We start from the raw sequence: 17,397 nt of genomic DNA, 5'->3' as shown, positions 1-17,397 counted from the left end.
TCACTTCCCTGGCTTCCTTATTAGATTTAGTAGTACTGGCCAATCAGTGGGGAAAGCATGTAGCCGTCTCTTCTTGCCTCTTCTTGCTTCTGTGGCACCAGGCATGCATGTGGCACACAGATATACATGCAGGCAGTAAATCCATGCACACAAAATACAAATTTTAATTTAAAAAACTAACTAACTAAAGAAAGAAACAAGCAAACAAATAAATAAATAATATAGCTGTCATGTACTCCCACAATCCACTTTTGATCATATACCCAAAGGACTCTAATTCGATGTACTACAGAGATACCTAAACAGCCATGTTTATTGCCATATTAGTCACATGACAAAGAAATGGGCCAGGCCAAGATGTCCATAAGTAGATGAATAGATAAGAAATTTAGTACAAATATGTAATGGACTTTTCTTCAAACATAAAGAAAAAATGAAGTCAAAAGCATTTATAGGGGAAAGGGTGGAGCTACAGAACATTACATTAAACAAAAAAGTCAGACACAGGAAAACAAATGCATGTTCCCTCTTGTATGTAAAATATTGACTTAAATGCATACATGCCTGTTGAAAACTAGAAAGGGGATCATGGGAGGGGAGGAAGAAATGTCTTAAGTAGGTAATGAATCATGTGTGCATGAAAGCAGAAGGGAGAGTTATCTGAGGGGAAGGAAATGAACCAGTAACATGGGGTAGGAAGAATGAGGAGTCAGAAGGAGGGAGGGAGGGAGGGAGGGAGGGAGGGAGGGAGGGAGGGAGGGAGGGAGAGAAGAAGGAAGGAAGCAGCAAGCCTGCCAAAAAGAAAATCAAAAAGTCAGTCAAAGAAAGCAGTATTTCCTTTGTTTGGTGTAGGGTTCCTTCTTTGCTTTTGTTCTGAGACAGGCTATCATTCTTTAGCTTTGCCTGTCCTGACTCATCACCCCAGAACTGGGGTCACAGTTTACACCTGACTGTGTCTCTTCCTTTGTATCCCACCTCTCTGATGCTCTACCAGTGAAATGCTTCTTCAAAGTGCTCCCTACTGCCTGCAAGGCCAGCGCAGCACTGCAGGCCCTGCTCCTTTCCAGGTCTACTGCCCAGGCCACCCCACCCGTCCCTCTGCCTCTTCATTGTAGCTTGAACTCCCCGTGTTCTACCAACAACACTCACTGGAGTCCTGGCAGAGCGTGCTCTACTGAATACACAGAATGAGAGAAATTGACCGCAGTCTTGAGTATCTGGGTTTTCTGCTCAGATTCAAGGAAATTGTCAAAGCCTCGAGAATACTGTGCCAACTTCTCAGCACATTCTACCACCAGTCAAAGAACCAGTTCCATACTGACCTCAAACTGACAGGAGCTAAAGAACGTGGCTGAGTGATGGCTCCCAGCCAGACAGGCCTTCCAAAGAATCACTGTATACTTTTCTTGAAGTGTCATGAAAGCTCTACCTTACTGCTTTTCATATTGCCACAAAGGGCTGAGGCTATGTAGCAAAGCAAAGCTAAGCAGTGCTATACCCCTACTGCGACACCCCATGTGACTGCCCATAGCATTGAGTATTGGCGTCACGTATTTTATCCCTCAACATAACAGACATACAATATTTCTGGAAAGTTTTAAGCCATAAAATATGTGTAAAATATGAAAAATTTTGTGCCCACTAAAGATTCCTGGTCACTTTGTTAATTTAAGAATATAAAAATGTGCTTCGCTTAAAAGTATCATTTACGCAAGCAATGGTTATAAATCTCTATTGAGTTTGCTTCGAATGTTTTTCATTTTAGTTCAAATGCTCTACAAGACTCCAACTTTTAATGAATCTAAATCAATTAGTTTTTGAAAACTGATGGCGAGAAAGAGTCAGAAGGAGAAACATTCAGAGTAGAAGGCACTGTCACTATTAAAGCAAAATGAATAAAAATCACCTCCTGGATTCGCTGTACTTCCCTGCGATAACTAGGTTGAAGGACGCAGACTCACACGAGTACTTCAGAAAGTGTGTGCTAGCCCTCACAACCCTGCTCTGTGGATTCCTTTCTAATGCTTCATTTTCAAAACTCTCCTGGTTAACCAGTTCCCACTGTTGCTCAAAGCAAGTCTGTCCAGGTTAAACACATGCACTGGCCATTTTTACCAGAGAGTCTATTAATGAAAGCATTTCCACATAAAAATGAAATCCATTCCTGTGTTGCCAACAATGGCAGAATGGATCTACACTGTAGGGCCGATATGATTAACAGACCCAACTTATGTTCCTAAGCACAGACAGCCATGCAGTCACATCCCTGTGTGCAGCCTCTATGCCTGGCTTATCTTCATCCCCACTTTTCTACAAGTTTAGACTTAGATGCAAATATTCACAGAAATTAGATCTAGAATATATTCCCCACTGTGATGAAGTCTTTCAGCTTTTTTTTCCATTATGTAAAAGAGAGAAGATTCTTATAGTATTTTTGTTTTGTTTTGTTTTGTTTTAGTTTACAACATCTAGTTTATGTGCTATGTAAGTATAGTAGTGAGTCTATATAAGTATATAAGTGAGTAGTGTAAATGTAGTCCCTACACTTACTCCAACCTAAATACACATACTTAACATTTAGAAGCTGTTATTTGCACAAGACAGTGAACATGTAGTACTTGTCTCTGTGAGCCTGGGTTCCATATATTTCCTTGCAAATTCCATGGCTTCAGTTCTCTTTAAAGCTGAACAAAATTCATTGTGCATGTGTACCACACATTTTCATCATCCATCCATCTGCTGAAGGACACCTAGGCCAACTCTTGTTATTGTGAGTAGAGCAGCAGTAAGACAGATGTGCAGGTGTTCCACAGCGGCTGCACCAACTCACTCCTCAACCCCACAGCAGTGAGCGACTAAGGCTCTCTCTTCCACACAGCCTTGCAAGCACCTGTCACTCATTTCTTGACGATAGCTATTGTGCCTAGGGTGGGGTTAAATTGCAAAGTATTTTTATTTGAATTTTTCTGATGGCTAAGGATGTTGGACATTTAGAAAGACATTTATTGGCCATTTGTACTTATTTGAGAACTGTCTGTTCAGTTCACTGGCCCATTTACTTATTGGCAAGGGTTTTAATGTTTTTCAGTTCTTTATTTTAGATTAGATGTCTCTCCACTTTCTGGAATCTGGCTAGCAGAAGTTCTCTCCCATCCTGGAGGTTTTCTGGTCATTCTGCTGTTACTTTTTGCTGTGGGAAAGCATTTTAATTTCAAAAATCCCATTTGTCAATTTAGGGAAACTAATTCTTTTTTGTTTTGGTTTGGTTTTTTGTTTCGTTTTCTTTCTTTTCTTTTTTTCGGAGCTGGGGACCGAACCCAGGACCTTGTGTTTGCTAGGCAAGCGCTCTGCCACTGAGCTAAATCCCCAACCCAGGAGACTAATTCTTGTGTTATTTGAGGTTCTATTAGAACTAGAAATAAAGCTAGAAATGTCTTGCTATACCTAGAAGCATTTTCCCTTATCAGTTTCAGCATTTCTGGTTTTTAAAGTGGTACTTTTAACCCAGTTTGAACTGATTTTTGTGCAAGGTGAGAGAGTTACATATCTAACTTAACTCTTCTACAAATGGATGTCCAGTTTTGCCAGTACTATTGAATTGATGTCTTTTTTCCAGTTCATGTTTCTTATACCTTGGTCAAAAATTAAGTGCGTTGGGGCTAAAGCGATGACTCAGAGGTAAAAACACATTGTTTTCTTGCAGAGGACCCAAGCAAGGTTCCCATCCACATCAAGCAACTCACAGCTGCCTGTACCTCCAGCTCCAGGGAATCCATCCAGTGCCATCCTCTGCCTCTCTACACGTCTGCCCTCTCATCCTCAGAGCTCACACACAGGCACACATGTATCTTCCTAGAGGTTTCTTTTTTAATTATGTGGGAAGGTTAAGCACACATGAGGGCAGGGGGCTGAGGAGGCTGGTGGCACTGGATCCCCTGGAGCTGCACCTACCAATGTTTAAATGTGTAAAGCTACCATGCTTACTGACCCTGAAGGGAGGGAGAAAAGTGCGCTGGTTCTGAAGAATCATCTGAAGACCTGCTCTTCCACAGTCAACAATGAATGTTGCGTGTTCTCCAAGAAGTCCATCTACTTAAAACTAAACCTAAGTGCAACTCAGAAATTCTACCAGTCCATCTGAAAGGCATGTCATGGATAAGCCACAGTCATCATCCTCTTTTGAATGAAGCTGAAGAAGGGGAAGAAGAACCAACCATCTTCTTAAAGGACAAATATATATGAGAACATGGACGACCAGAGATGTGAGAGACAAGGAAGGTGCCTTGCACAGCAGCCATGGACCTGGATGTTACCAACTCTGTTTGCCAAATGGCATGTGTTTGTACAAGGGAAGAACCAGGATGCTCATTTTTCTATGGAGGGGCATTTAGATTCTCTGTAGCAGGGATTTAGGATTAGAGATTGAATGTGCTATTTCTCAGAAATTGAGATGCTTGAATGAGGGCGAATGACAACTGACCTCCATTTTTGGAAAGAAACCAATTTGCACTTTAAATAAACAGTATATTGCCTTCTTATAGTCTCTTTAACAATAAATGTGGCTTTTAGGTTTCATAGCTGGGTAAGACTGAAGATGACTTTTCTCCTGCATACAGACCTACAACTGGCTTGCTTTGACATATGCACTTGTGCAAAAGTGGCACCAATGTCACGGGGTAGCCAATCACTTCTGATTGAACTTAAGGCTTGCTCCACAAGATGAACCAGTACTTGAAGTAATTACTGGGTCCAAGAACCTAATGCTAGACAGGCCATAGGCCCTGGGGGAGAACCTACTCTATTATTCTGCTGAATAGACATATTATTGAGCCAATTCCTAATTATTTAGTATTATTATATCCATAGTTTTCTGCATCTCTTAACTCATACCAGAAACACTTCCTTCTTCAATAGAGGCCATTAATAGAGACCCACAAGTCGTCAGGTTGAAGAGAGTAAAAGACCACAGAATCCTCAGCATAAATGGGACATCTTATGATAGTCCTTCTTCCCAATGTTCATTGAGAAAGAAGAGGTAAAGAGAGTCAAAGAGGCAGAGGCAGTACAGGACTAAAATGAAACAGTGGGTTCCAAACACAACAGGGAAGCTGTGACATCAACTCACAGCAGTTGTGACAGCAAGTCGCACAACAGCTGTGCAAACTCAAGTCAGATAAAATCTCAGCATGGAGTAGGAGGTGGACTCGATGGCTTTACGTAAGAAGTGATTCGCAATTGATAACTGCTGGGAAGCGTAAAGTCAATTTTCTTGAAGTCAAATTTAAGAGTATGGCCCCTAGCTGTTCAGCCACGCTCCAGTGTATGGCCAAACCCTCCAAGAATAGTAGAACTTGGTGACTTAGTTGGGGTTTGTAGTTTGGAGTATTAGTGTAACTGTTGTTACATTTGGTTTGGTTTGGTTTGTTTTCTGAGGCAGAATCTTACAGTGTCACAACAGCTAGCTTGAAACTCACTAGGTAGAAAACCTGAGCTCTGCTTCCCCAATACTGGGATTAAAGGCATATATTACCACCCAACATGAACTTCAGTATTTATTTTAAAAATTTAAAAAAAAAGACAAATTTGGCTGGTTAAGGGGCAGAGTGTGACTACTATCAAAAGACATACCATTAAATTCTCCAAGAATTAACTGAGAAAAAGGAACTGTGCCTGCTTTTAACCAAATTAAGTCTTATTTATGAGAAAATTTGGTTTTTAAAATGTGATTTAGCTATATCATCTTGGAGAGCAACGTGTACCAAATAGCCAAATTCAGTTGCCACCTTCAATGACAAAGAACCTTTAAACACATATGGAGTTACACAATTAAATTCCAGTTGTATTTTAACTGGGTTTGATGGCACAGGCTCATTATCCCAGCACAGGCTGGAGGGTGGCAAATTTCAAGGCCATTCTAGACCAGTTCCAGGCCAGCCTAGGGTACAAACAAGGTCTTCAGAAGACATCCTCAAATATAAGAGGTTCTGAATTTGATTAAAAACTTCAGCTACAAAAGACATGCCCCCTCTTCTAGTTAGCTCTCTGGAGATCTCCCCAAAGGGCCTGCCAGTTTCCCTACCGCTTCTGAGAGACAGGCTAGCTCCCGGACTCTTCCGGGTCTTTGGAAGAGAACAGTCACAGCAGGAACCTTCACATGCATCACACTTGTTCAAGGTCAGTGTGGCTCTGGCAGAGAGGCTCCAATTCCATGCTAAGACCCAGAAAATAACATTGTATATGTCTGGAGTCTCCTCAGGACACCAGCACTTACTCATTAACCTCAAGATAAAAACACAAATGAGTAAGCCCTCAGGGAGAACACGAGTTGCCCACCTTCCAAAAAGGAAGTGTGTCCCAGCAGGAAATGGTCATTGAACAGGCACTGCTTTTGCCACATGTGCATACTGACCAGATGCTATGAAGTTTAATATTAGAACATCTCCCTTCATAATTTTAGTAATTATCTCAATGAGTAGATTAATATTTAAAAATCTAAATCTTTATTTAAAAAAAAGTTCAACCTCCAAATTCTACAGGAAGAAAAAAACAAAAAACAAAACAAAACAAAAAAAAACCCAACTTTCTTTTCCTAAATCACTGTAGCTGTACTCTTCCAACTTCACAGCCTTATAAAGCAGGAGTCAAACAGAAGACTCTGATAAGAGCTACGGATGCATTAATCTACATTACTCAGTCCATAAGAGTCAGTTAATACCCCACCCAGTTAGCAGAATTACAGAAGTAGACAATGATCAATACAAAGACCCACAACCAAATAGGGATGCAGAGAATAGCAGACTTTGGAACACTCAGCCCTAAACAGTACAGCTGTATCCCACCCTCCCCTAGACAGTACAGCTGTATCCCACCCTCCCCTAGACAGTACAGCTGTATCCCACCCTCCCCTAGACAGTACAGCTGTATCCCACCCTCCCCTAGACAGTACAGCTGTATCCCACCCTCCCCTAGACAGTACAGCTGTATCCCACCCTCCCCTAGACAGTACAGCTGTATCCCACCCTCCCCTAGACAGTACAGCTGTATCCCACCCTCCCCTAGACAGTACAGCTGTATCCCACCCTCCCCTAGACAGTACAGCTGTATCCCACCCTCCCCTAGACAGTACAGCTGTATCCCACCCTCCCCTAGACAGTACAGCTGTATCCCACCCTCCCCTAGACAGTACAGCTGTACCCCACCCTCCCCTAGACAGTACAGCTGTATCCCACCCTCCTCCCACGGTTGGGGAATTGCTGCAGAAGAGACAGCATAGCGAGAGGCAGAGGATGATGACATTTGTTTAACATCTATCTCCACTTTCAAATTCTCTTTCATCTGAGACATGAACTGCATCCATCTTGTTAACTTTTGTGTCCCTAACTGGCTGACATGAGCCTAGAATGAGCATCTATTGAAGGAATGACTACTCTGTCCCAATTATTTCTGTCCACCTAACAATATTTTACAAGTGTGGGGATCCCTCTACATACCTAAGAAGTATAAGTGCTACAAATTGTAGAGGGATCACTGCTTAGCTTAGAGATTAACAAGTCAGGTAAGGCTTCTTTGAGGGTGATCTAGAAATATTACAAAAAGGGCTAAGAAAAAACAAAACAAGACTGTCTTTAACATGTGGGAAGAGTGATGCCATACCCTCATGACTGCAGGGGATGCTAGGAGATGCTGAGGTAAACTATACCAGCCTTAGGCCTAACAAAGATAGTCAACTATGGAGGGAGGACACTTAATAAGAGATCAAGAAATAGAGCTGGTTCCCATTAGAGAACTTTCACTAACTGCCAGGGTCCAGGAATCCCAAACTGCCAGTGTGGAATGCTGTAATCTAATACCATAGAACTTCAGCCTGGAGGCCTGTGGCCTGAGCCTTGGACCAGGGCTGGACTATGCAGCCAGCACTTCCCCTACTTGCATGGCAGAGATTGCACAACTAAAAGTTTACATGGGTAGCAGGTGAGGTACCCAGCCAGCCTGGACTGCCCTTCTCATGGCAGAGAATACAGGCCAGGAAAGGGCACACAAAGAAATTCACCTGAACTGAACTAGTCTCCTAAATGGAGGAAGCCCAGCCTTCCATCACCCCAGCCAACAGTCCGCCATGCTGTCAGTAGTGCTGTAGTCCCTGCCTGGACCACTTCCTTCCTGTACTGTATTCCACAAGCTACTTTTCCTGTGATGGTTGAAAGAGTAAATTCCTCCACTGCCTGACAGTTCCTTCCCAACTCCTAGCAGCTCAACTCAGTTCAGTAAACAAGGCTTCTTTTACTTTATTCCAAAGCAATGGAGAACTTAGGGAAGTGGTAAACAAGGCAGGGGGCAGGGGATACTTCATCAGGTAAAACGTGTAAGCTGTCATGCTAGCTATCATTTGCAGAATGAGTGGGAAGCAGATTTAAGGAGCGGTACAGAAGAGCACTGGGGCTGCCACACACCATTGACCGATGGAAGAATAGTGTGATACGCTAAAGGACAAAGCATGACCCACTACTCAGTACCTAGGCTTTTAGGGTGGTAGGGGCCTGAGCTCAGTGTGGACATGCTGACATGAGAGGTCTATAGTTTTTTTTTTTTTTTCAAATAGAGATCTCTGACAATGAATCTACACCTTGGGAACTCAGCCAAGATGGCCTACACAGAAGACTCTCCCAGGAATTCCTCAGCACAGAGGGGGAGCTTCTAGTGTAGGCGGGGACAAGCTCAATAGACTTGTAGAGCCAAGGAGCTCCTGACCCAGAATCCAAATCCTGGGTCCAGCCTGCCTTCTGCATGTTCCTGGTCATGCCATGTACCATTCTGGGCACTGTGTAATGGGTCATGTCTTTGTCCTTTAGTGTATCACATTGATCAGTAGTGATTACATGCTACCTGTTTCCTATTTGCCTCTGAATTGTAATACCACTCTCTCTAGTCCTATGTCCTGAACCCCTTACTATGACTGTCCAATGGTGACTCAGTAAAGATTCCTTAATAGATTAAAGGCTTAACTGCCAAAGGCTCTACACTGTAGAACAGAGAGCTGCCTTGCCTTCTTCCTGGTAGGTAATTCACTAGCAGACCTATAAAGAAACTTGCCCTTCTGAGCTCACAGGGCTGCCATCACATCTATATTTTGAGTTGCTGGTAATGTCCTAATCACAAATGAACTGTTCCATGGGGTACCAAGATCCCTGTTGGGAAAAATAAGATCAGCTGTTGTCATTTCCTTAAACATCTATCTTTACCTATGGAGTTGATCTTAAGGAAATGTCTGCTTCTATTATAGCCTACCCATCACAAATAGCCACTGTCCTGTCTTCCCCAGGATGCCCCCCCCCCCCCGCCCAAGAGGACTCAGTTGTGAACTTCATCCAGTTTCTAAAGAACAAGAAGAGAACAGAAGATCCATCTGATGGTTTATCTGCTTGGAATCAGTCTGCTTTGAATGCAAACTTGCAGTAGAATGCAGTGGCTGCAGTCAGGGTACTGCTCTGAAGTACAGGGAGAACTACAGACCATGGAGGACAAGCAGGGTCCAACCGGCACACTGCAAGTTCCGCTGGTTTGCCACATCCGTACCTTTGCCGCCAGCCGACACTCCATCACCCTGACGTTGAAATGTGAAGTGGCTGCCTTGTTCATTTCCACACAGCTGTTGGCAATCACGAAGACTGCTCCACTGGGGAGCTTCACATCAGTCGCTCTCAGAGGACTAAATTCTATTAACTTGGCCTATTGGAAGAAAAGCGGCAGAGGAAAGAATAATTTATTAGGATTCAGAAAAACATTCAAGCTTTTATGCACTTATTTTATCTTAAGAAAGTCTTCTCTGAAAACACTGCATTCATTCAAACATTGTTTACTGATAGCCAGGCATTGCACTAGGCACAGGAGACACATCATGAACAAGACAGGTGCTGCCTCTGCCCCCCTGGAGCCCACAGTTGCTGAAAGAAGACAGAAAATTATGTCTCCACATTGTTAAGTGTCACAGTGGTAGCACTGCAAAGTTCAGGGTCTTATTCAGATACTTAATAGAAGGACATAATCAGACAACTTAGTAGCCTTCACAAAAGGAAGGACACTGAGTCCTAAAAGATATGTGAAGGTGTCAGAAAGAAAGAAGAGCTTCTGTATGTGTGGAGAGACAACAAATGATACAGGTGTGGGTGGAGTTCATATACTGACCTGGCTAAGCTCAGAGCTTATAGAGTGAGAGGTTAGGATGGGGCAGAATGGGGGGAGTTGGTTGGTGATGCACTTTGCAAGGCCAGCGAACAAGGACTCTCTCCAGGCCGTGAGCCTTACACTAACGTCAGAACTCCATCACTGCGTGTGCTTGCCAGTTCACACTAAAACACCTAAAGTACAATTGTAGTGTTAAATAAATTTCCTCAAACCTCATGTCTTTGGCCTAGAAGAATCAATGAAAATATATTCTTTCTTAATCAGAAGAACCCAGGTGTACCTGGAGGTCTGACGCACAACTAAGATCTTAAAGAATCTATTTTGGAAATGGGCAGTTCACAGGCAAAAACTCAAACCTCTGTCTTGCCTGAAGGAGCTGATAGCCAAAAGGAAGTGGTACTGGACCGGAGAATTTATTCCTGGCCTGCCATCAGCATTCTTCCTCCCACCACCAAAGCCCCAAAAATGTTGACAGAGAAAAATGACACCAAAGAGTAATTTACAAAAAGTGGGCTGTGCATATATGTGGTAAGAGAACTAACATTTGGGTTTGAAGCCAACGTAAGATTATGAAACACCACAAGATGAAGTGATTTCATGCAAGGTCAGGAAAGGAGGTCCCCGGGAGGGAATTGAGAAATCTCATCTCAACAATGAGATATGGGGAAAAGCCTAGACACATGAGAAAAATAAGTCTGAAATGTGCTTCTGGATGCTTAAGGTCAAGGAAATCAATATGAAATAGAACATTCACTCACTACTGGACCTGAGTTACGAGATAGTTGGGCAATGGGCTAGAGTCTGAAGGAAAAGACTTCCCATAACCACACATGCTGGGGCTGCAAGCCTTCCCCTCCATTGACATTTTCCGAAGGCGAAATTTCCAAATGACTCGGTGCTACTTACAGTTCCTTCTTCTGCAAGAAATGATATGGACTGGTCCATGCCTCCGCCTTCGGTGCCTATGTAACGCTCACTCTTGGCACAGATTTCTGCAAGTTCCACCTGGGAAAGCAGACATTCGTTTGTACTGGGATACAGTTGCAACCTATTTTTCATGCCAGATATGTCAATTAGGTTTGAATTCCAGTACCAACTCTGGTCAATTACATAGCAACTGAACAGAAGAATGTGCTCTTCACAACAGTTCTAGACTACCATTGAACCCAGCAGGGAAACTTACCAAGATCAAGTGACAACTCCATGGTGGGTCTAGAATGAGAGTAGGGCATGTATGGTGTTTTTCTATCCCTAAAAGGCTCTGTCATGCTACAGCATCCCTCATCTTTCTGAGGACATTGTCTCTCCTCTTCTGGTACTAATTCATTTGCACTTGTTTCCAGACAGTGACAATGACGATTCCAGTGCCTCCAAAGCCAAGGCAGGTCAGAGCTTCCAAGCCAAAATAATGCTGCTCTTTTATATGTCACATAAGTGTGAGGATAGAGCTTCTCAATCTAGGTAGAACCATGATGAAGAACCTGGATGAAAAGGTGTGGTCCTGGTCCATACTGAAAATGTTAAGGGACTGTTAGTTGCTTCCTACTGACTGATTAATGATAAGTTCAAAATCTTCACCTTGTATCCAAAGCCTTCTAAGCTTGCAACCAAACTGAACATGAAATTGTGTTATTTACCATTCTTTTCTAAGTAGGGGTGCATTCCTGACCAACTCACACATAATTATACAACCTGGTGCTATTTCATGCTTCCTATACAAATCCTAATACCACCAATATCCAGGTCATTGGCCACATAGATGAGCAGGCTGACCACTCAGATCTTCTGCCATCACAGAGGCTTCCTGAATTCCAGTGCCCACTCTGGTGTCCTACTCCTCTCAGCCTCTGCAGCTCTGACAGTGGCACCCTAGTTCCCACATTGCTCTTCGGTTACACGTTCATTCTTCCGGGGCTTAAGTCAGGGTTTATTGCTCACCTGTCCCATTAGATGTTCAGAGTGACGGTGCTGAAGCACTGGTGTACTATGCTCATGTCTTGCCCTCTTGCTTACCCACATCATCTCAATGTGGTACACACGTTCTTCTAGGCTTAGCTCTCTGCTCACCTCTCCAGTCTGTTCTCCCAGCACTATTCCAAAAACTCCTTCAACTCAGAAACGTGGAGCAAACACTGCCTAGAACGCACCTGTACTCAGGACTCTTCTATCCCCCTTCAACACCTCAACACTCCCAACTGCACACACGCCCAGAATTCCTCTAAGCTCTCCCTACATATAACATTATGGTCATTGTGAGTCATGCTTTAAGTGGACTTACTTGTGCCTCTCAAGCAGACTATGGGAGTCCATGAAGCACTGTAATCGCTACTCTTGGTTCTCACCTTGAGCAGCCCTGGAATGAACGACAATGTAGAAATGGAGGCACACTTGTGAGAGTTTGCTTTTGCTTGGCTTGAAGTGCGTAAATCTGCTAGTCTAGACTTTCGAGGTGGGAAGACAGACCTTTAATCTGAGCCACACCTTCTGCTGGAAGCCTATATAAGGACATGGAAGAAGGAAGCTTTTACTCTTTGCCTGTTTGCCCTTTGTCCTGTCAGCAAGTCCATTCCTTCGCTGGCATTAAAGCCTTACTTCTTTGGGATTCCAGCACATACTGAGAACCAGCTGAGACATCTTGCCTTGTGGACTAAGCAGTTACTGGATTCTTGGACTCTCCTTTCACAGCAGTCATTATTAGATTAGCTGGACCACAGCCATAAGTCATTCCAATAAATCAGACAGATATACAGACAGATAGATGATAGATAGACATACATACATAAATATAGATACATAGAGACATACATAAATATATAGATAGAGAAGAGAGAGATTCATTCTATAAGCTATTACTCTAGAGAGTCCTAATATAAGCACCTATACTACAGTCCACTTAAGTAATCTTTTCTAGATCAGGGTGCTTATTACTGGCCTTTAACTGCAACATGTTTCCACTGTGTCTCTTTATCTCAAAATACTGTGAGTCTATGAGAGATAAGCTGTGGTATTCCTCAGTGTTACTACCTTACATGCTGCCAGGTATGTCCTAAAAACTCAATAAACTGTTGCTGCTTCCCTCCCTGAGAAGAGCTGTCCAAATGCCATCTGACGATTTCAGCAAGTGTCATGCTCTTGTTGGTCATGTGGCTTCACTAACATTAACTTTGCCTGGTGACATGAGGTAAACCTGGAATTTTGGCATCAAAGGCATTGCACATGACCGATGGTACACACAGCCAATGGTCTGTCCATAATAGACACATCAAAAATAAATTAGTGACCAAAAGGTCAAAAAAAAACATGCTTACCTGGAAAATTCAACAGCAGGCCCACCCACTTCCTCGGTGCAGGCTTCCTTGGTGGCCCCACTACTTCTGAGACCCCAGTACTAAGTGGTGGGGAAAGGGGGAGCAAAATGAGTAAGAGATATAAAGAAACTGGAAACAAAGGCTAAAAGAAAGCCAAATCTGACAGAAGGAAAACATCTGCATACGTCAGACAGTGAACAAAATTAGTTTAGCCCATAGCCCAAGCCAGAAACTATAACCTGATCTCAAGGAGTCACCCTGCACACTCAGGGTCATGTGGGCTCTGCCAAGGTACTTTCCATCCTTTAAGATGCTGGAAATGGAATCATTGCACATCTTTCAAGAATTTAATCAACCAGAGCAGCTCAGAAAGGCACTGAATTGATGTTTCTAATTTCTTAAATTGTGTATGATTTCCATAGAGTCCACAAAACTAAGAAGCTGTCATAAGGCATGCTAACAGATGCTATGGAGACATGAGCATCCTGGAGGAAACTCACAGGAAAGTCCGAGTGAACTCAGGAACTCAGTTGCCCAGTAAAGAGCAAGTTCACATTTTCCACCACACTTGGGCATCTGAACTTCCCCAATTTCCCTATACCCATGAACACAAACATAGAGCCTGAGAGTTCTCAGGCAAAGCCAGCAAAGCTTGAGCCTAATAGGACTTCCTCTCCCTCTTCCCACATTTTCCTCTGCTCTTAGACCTGTGCACTCCAAGAACTGACTCCTCCCCAGCTAGTCTCTTATGGCATTTGATTGTTGCACTCATCCTTCCAGAAGACAACTGAACTATGGAAGCTTTGCTAACCTGTGGGTAAAGGACAAAGCAAGTGTTTTCCCTCAAGGAGCCAAACCACTGATCTTATCTGTAGGTCTTCAAAAGAACACAGAACTCTATTGTACTAGACAGCTTCTAGTTACCCTCCAAACCAGCTCTGCGCCTATCTTCAGCCTGTAGTCTACTGAGAAGGCTTCCCGGAGGAGGCTGCCCAGGAGTGAAGCACCAGCATGTACCCTGCTTCCTCTAAGATTAGGGGACATTTGGCGGGACAGGAAGGAAGGTCATGCCCATCTCTAACAAAGTCACTTTCAGGCCCCAGGGCAGTCACAGCTCAACTAGTTCTGGTGAAATAAATTGTCCTTTATTCATGCTTTCTAAGCTAACCCGGACACGGTTGGATAAGGTGGAAATCCTAATGGCTCCCCTGCCTCTTCCTCACCTTCAATAAGTCCTCAATGCTCACTTCCTGTAGGCTTTCCCTGACCTTCAGAACACTGGTTATTACTGGGAGAACCACTACCCAGCTCTTCCCCCACAATGGCAAACCCCTGGAAGTTCCCTGCCATGGCATGACCCCAAGGTGTGTCTGAAAGAAGTGATGTGAACTGCTTTGTTTTGCAGCATGGCTCGCAGCTGTGAGTGACTGCTGGATCACTAATGCACAAAGAGGAAACTTAGCTTTTGTGGGTTGTTTTTTTAACTACATAAAAATTTGTCTGAGGATAATGGCAGCTAATTCTCAGAGACAGTGTGACAGGTAAGTACTGATCTTGATAGTCAAGACTGAACATTTCTAGGAAGTAATAAAGGAAAGGGAACAAGGAGATCAACCACTAAAACAATTAGAATCTTGAAGCAAACACAAAGCATGTTTCTCAAATGTAAATCTAAAAACCTGATTCATCACAGAAAAGATAAGCACACTGCACCTGGTATCCAGTAGGGAAAACATGAGCTAATGAACTCAGAGAAGGTTCTAGTTAAGAGTGTGTCACTCTAAGAACATCAGAGGGTGTTTTTTGAGGGCAGAGGAAATCTTAAGCTGGCTCCCCAGCACTAATGAGAGGAAGACAGAGACCCTTACTCCCTTGATCTGCTGGGCTGCAGAATGAATGCTTTGTGGAGTGAGCCAGTTTGGAGATGAGGACATTGGCAGTAGGTCAAGATGAAGACCTCTATGTAGGGGAGTTTGAGTTTCCAGGCCATGGAGATTCTGAGAAAATGTCTACCCATAGACTTCATCCAGATCTCAACTATTCCTGTCCATACTGGATGGAGAAAATCTTGTCAGTATATGCCCAATCTCAGATATTTCCCCAGATGATGTCCCTGGAAATGCAAGTTCATGTGTCAAAGACATTCCATTACCATGGCTTAATCGATCATGAGATGCAAAAGGAGAAGGAGCCCAGCCCACTCTGTCACTTACTGAGCTCTGCAGGTGCAGCCTGTGGCACCTGGGAACTCCAAAACCCAGACCTGCTGAACTGAGGTACATTGTTTTGAATAGCCCCGCCCGGTGGCAAAGGTTTGTAATCCCAGTGACACTGGAGGCTGAGCCAAAAATACTGAAAGTTCAAGGTTTGTCTGCACTACAGAGTGAGTGAAAACTCATCACAACATAAAAAAAAATTAAGTAAAAATTGGAAAGAATGCAGAGGCTCTAATACTGTGGTAGAGCCAGGCTCAACCCTCAATACAGAAAGGAATGCAGGGAGGGGGAAAGGAAGGAGGGAAGGACAAGCCTTCTCCAAATGATGTCTTGCTCTATGAGACATTCTTTTTTTTTTTTTTTTTTTTTTGTTCTTTTTTTCGGAGCTGGGGACCGAGAGACATTCTTAATAATGGGGTAGACAGGAAAAAAATCACATACAGAAAGGGAAGGAAGTTAACAAGTGTCAAATGTGTTCTAAGGACAGACACTGTGCATGCTATCTTGCTTAATTTCCAAATGTCAGTACTATAATCACTAGATCAGAGAGAAGGAAACTGAGGCTCAAGCAAGTCAGTAGAATAACCCAGTCTGATGCAGGACACGGAGGCTGGACCAGTGAGCACACAACACAATGCCAGCTCACTTAATGGTTCCAGTTCCATCATGTATGTGTACAATCAAATAAAAAGAGAGGTTTGAGGGAGTGGATATGGGAGGAGCCTCGGGGAGGAAAGGAGGAGAGGAGCTGGTCATTGTTTTACTTAACATGCTTGAAATATTTTGCTGTGAATCTGATACCTTTTTTGTTTAAAAAAAAAAAAAACGTCCTATATTTTGATTGCCTTCCCCTCCCCCGTCTCCTCCTAGAGCCACTTTGCTCCACACTGAACTTCACATGCTCATGGTCTCTCAAACAAAGCTAACAAAACAAATGCAAATCAAAACGAGAGAAAAACAAGACAGAATAAGACAAAAACTCTACCAAAAATGGAGTAATTAATTCATTAAAAATCCCTTCTTAATGGACTGAACAGTTGGGAGCTTGCAGGCCTTCCTTCCTATCATCCAACTCTAGAAATCGTCACAAAGACATACATCCCTCTTACATAGCAGGATGACCTCTGAGTGAGGCTTATAGGCTGCCATGACTTCTCCCACCTACATACAGCACATAGGACAGACAACCCTTGCAAGTTTAAACACTTTCCAGGCACTAATAGCAAGTCCATGAGAAAGGGTTTTATTGCTAAGCAGACTCTCTAATGAAGAAAATGAATCATGGAGAGGTCAGGTAAACTGCCAAGGTCACCCACTAGTAAATGTCAGAGCCAGTACTTGAACTGTGAGCCTGGCTTGGACTTACAAACAAAATCCTCTTCTTTATCTGTAAGAGAAGGATAAGGGGGATGACTCAAGAACCCAAAATTCAAGAGAGTCAAAAGGCTTCTCTCCTTGCAATTTGTCACAAGGACAATTAATTGAATCCCTTTTGTTGTTTAAAATGTTAAAGGGGGTGGGGGATCGGGTTTCTGGGAGGAGGCAGTACCCACACACAAGGTAACTATTATTGGAAAGACGGGAAAGATAATTGAAAAAAAAAAAAAAAGAAATTGTGGGAAGACCATAGGAGCAGGAGCCTTGCCAGACTGATGGAATTAGACAAAAATATGACCCAAGTCACTGCTACT

General features: G+C 43.2%; 1 protein-coding gene across 29 annotated transcripts in view; it reads right to left on the bottom strand.

Annotated features, from left to right (window-relative positions):
• The window catches only part of Galk2 (galactokinase 2), a 142,166-nt gene that overhangs the window by 53,303 nt on the left and 71,466 nt on the right, over positions 1–17,397 (bottom strand). For 27 of the 29 annotated variants that reach the window (XR_015682757.1, XR_015682759.1, XR_015682758.1 and 24 more), the window contains 2 exon segments: positions 11,089–11,187; positions 9,574–9,726 (listed from right to left, as the gene is read on the bottom strand). Coding sequence is in view for 19 of the 29 variants with exons in the window: in XM_087650939.1 (XP_087507065.1) it covers positions 9,574–9,726; positions 11,089–11,187 (252 nt within the window). In the remaining 10 variants the exon portion in view is untranslated. 29 annotated transcript variants of the gene reach the window in all.

Source organism: Rattus norvegicus, chromosome 3 (assembly GCF_021556685.1).
Source record: "Rattus norvegicus strain SHRSP/BbbUtx chromosome 3, alternate assembly SHRSP_T2T, whole genome shotgun sequence".
NCBI lineage: Eukaryota > Metazoa > Chordata > Mammalia > Rodentia > Muridae > Rattus > Rattus norvegicus.
Note: the sequence above shows the minus strand (reverse complement) of the source record. Positions and strands in the feature narration are given on the sequence as shown.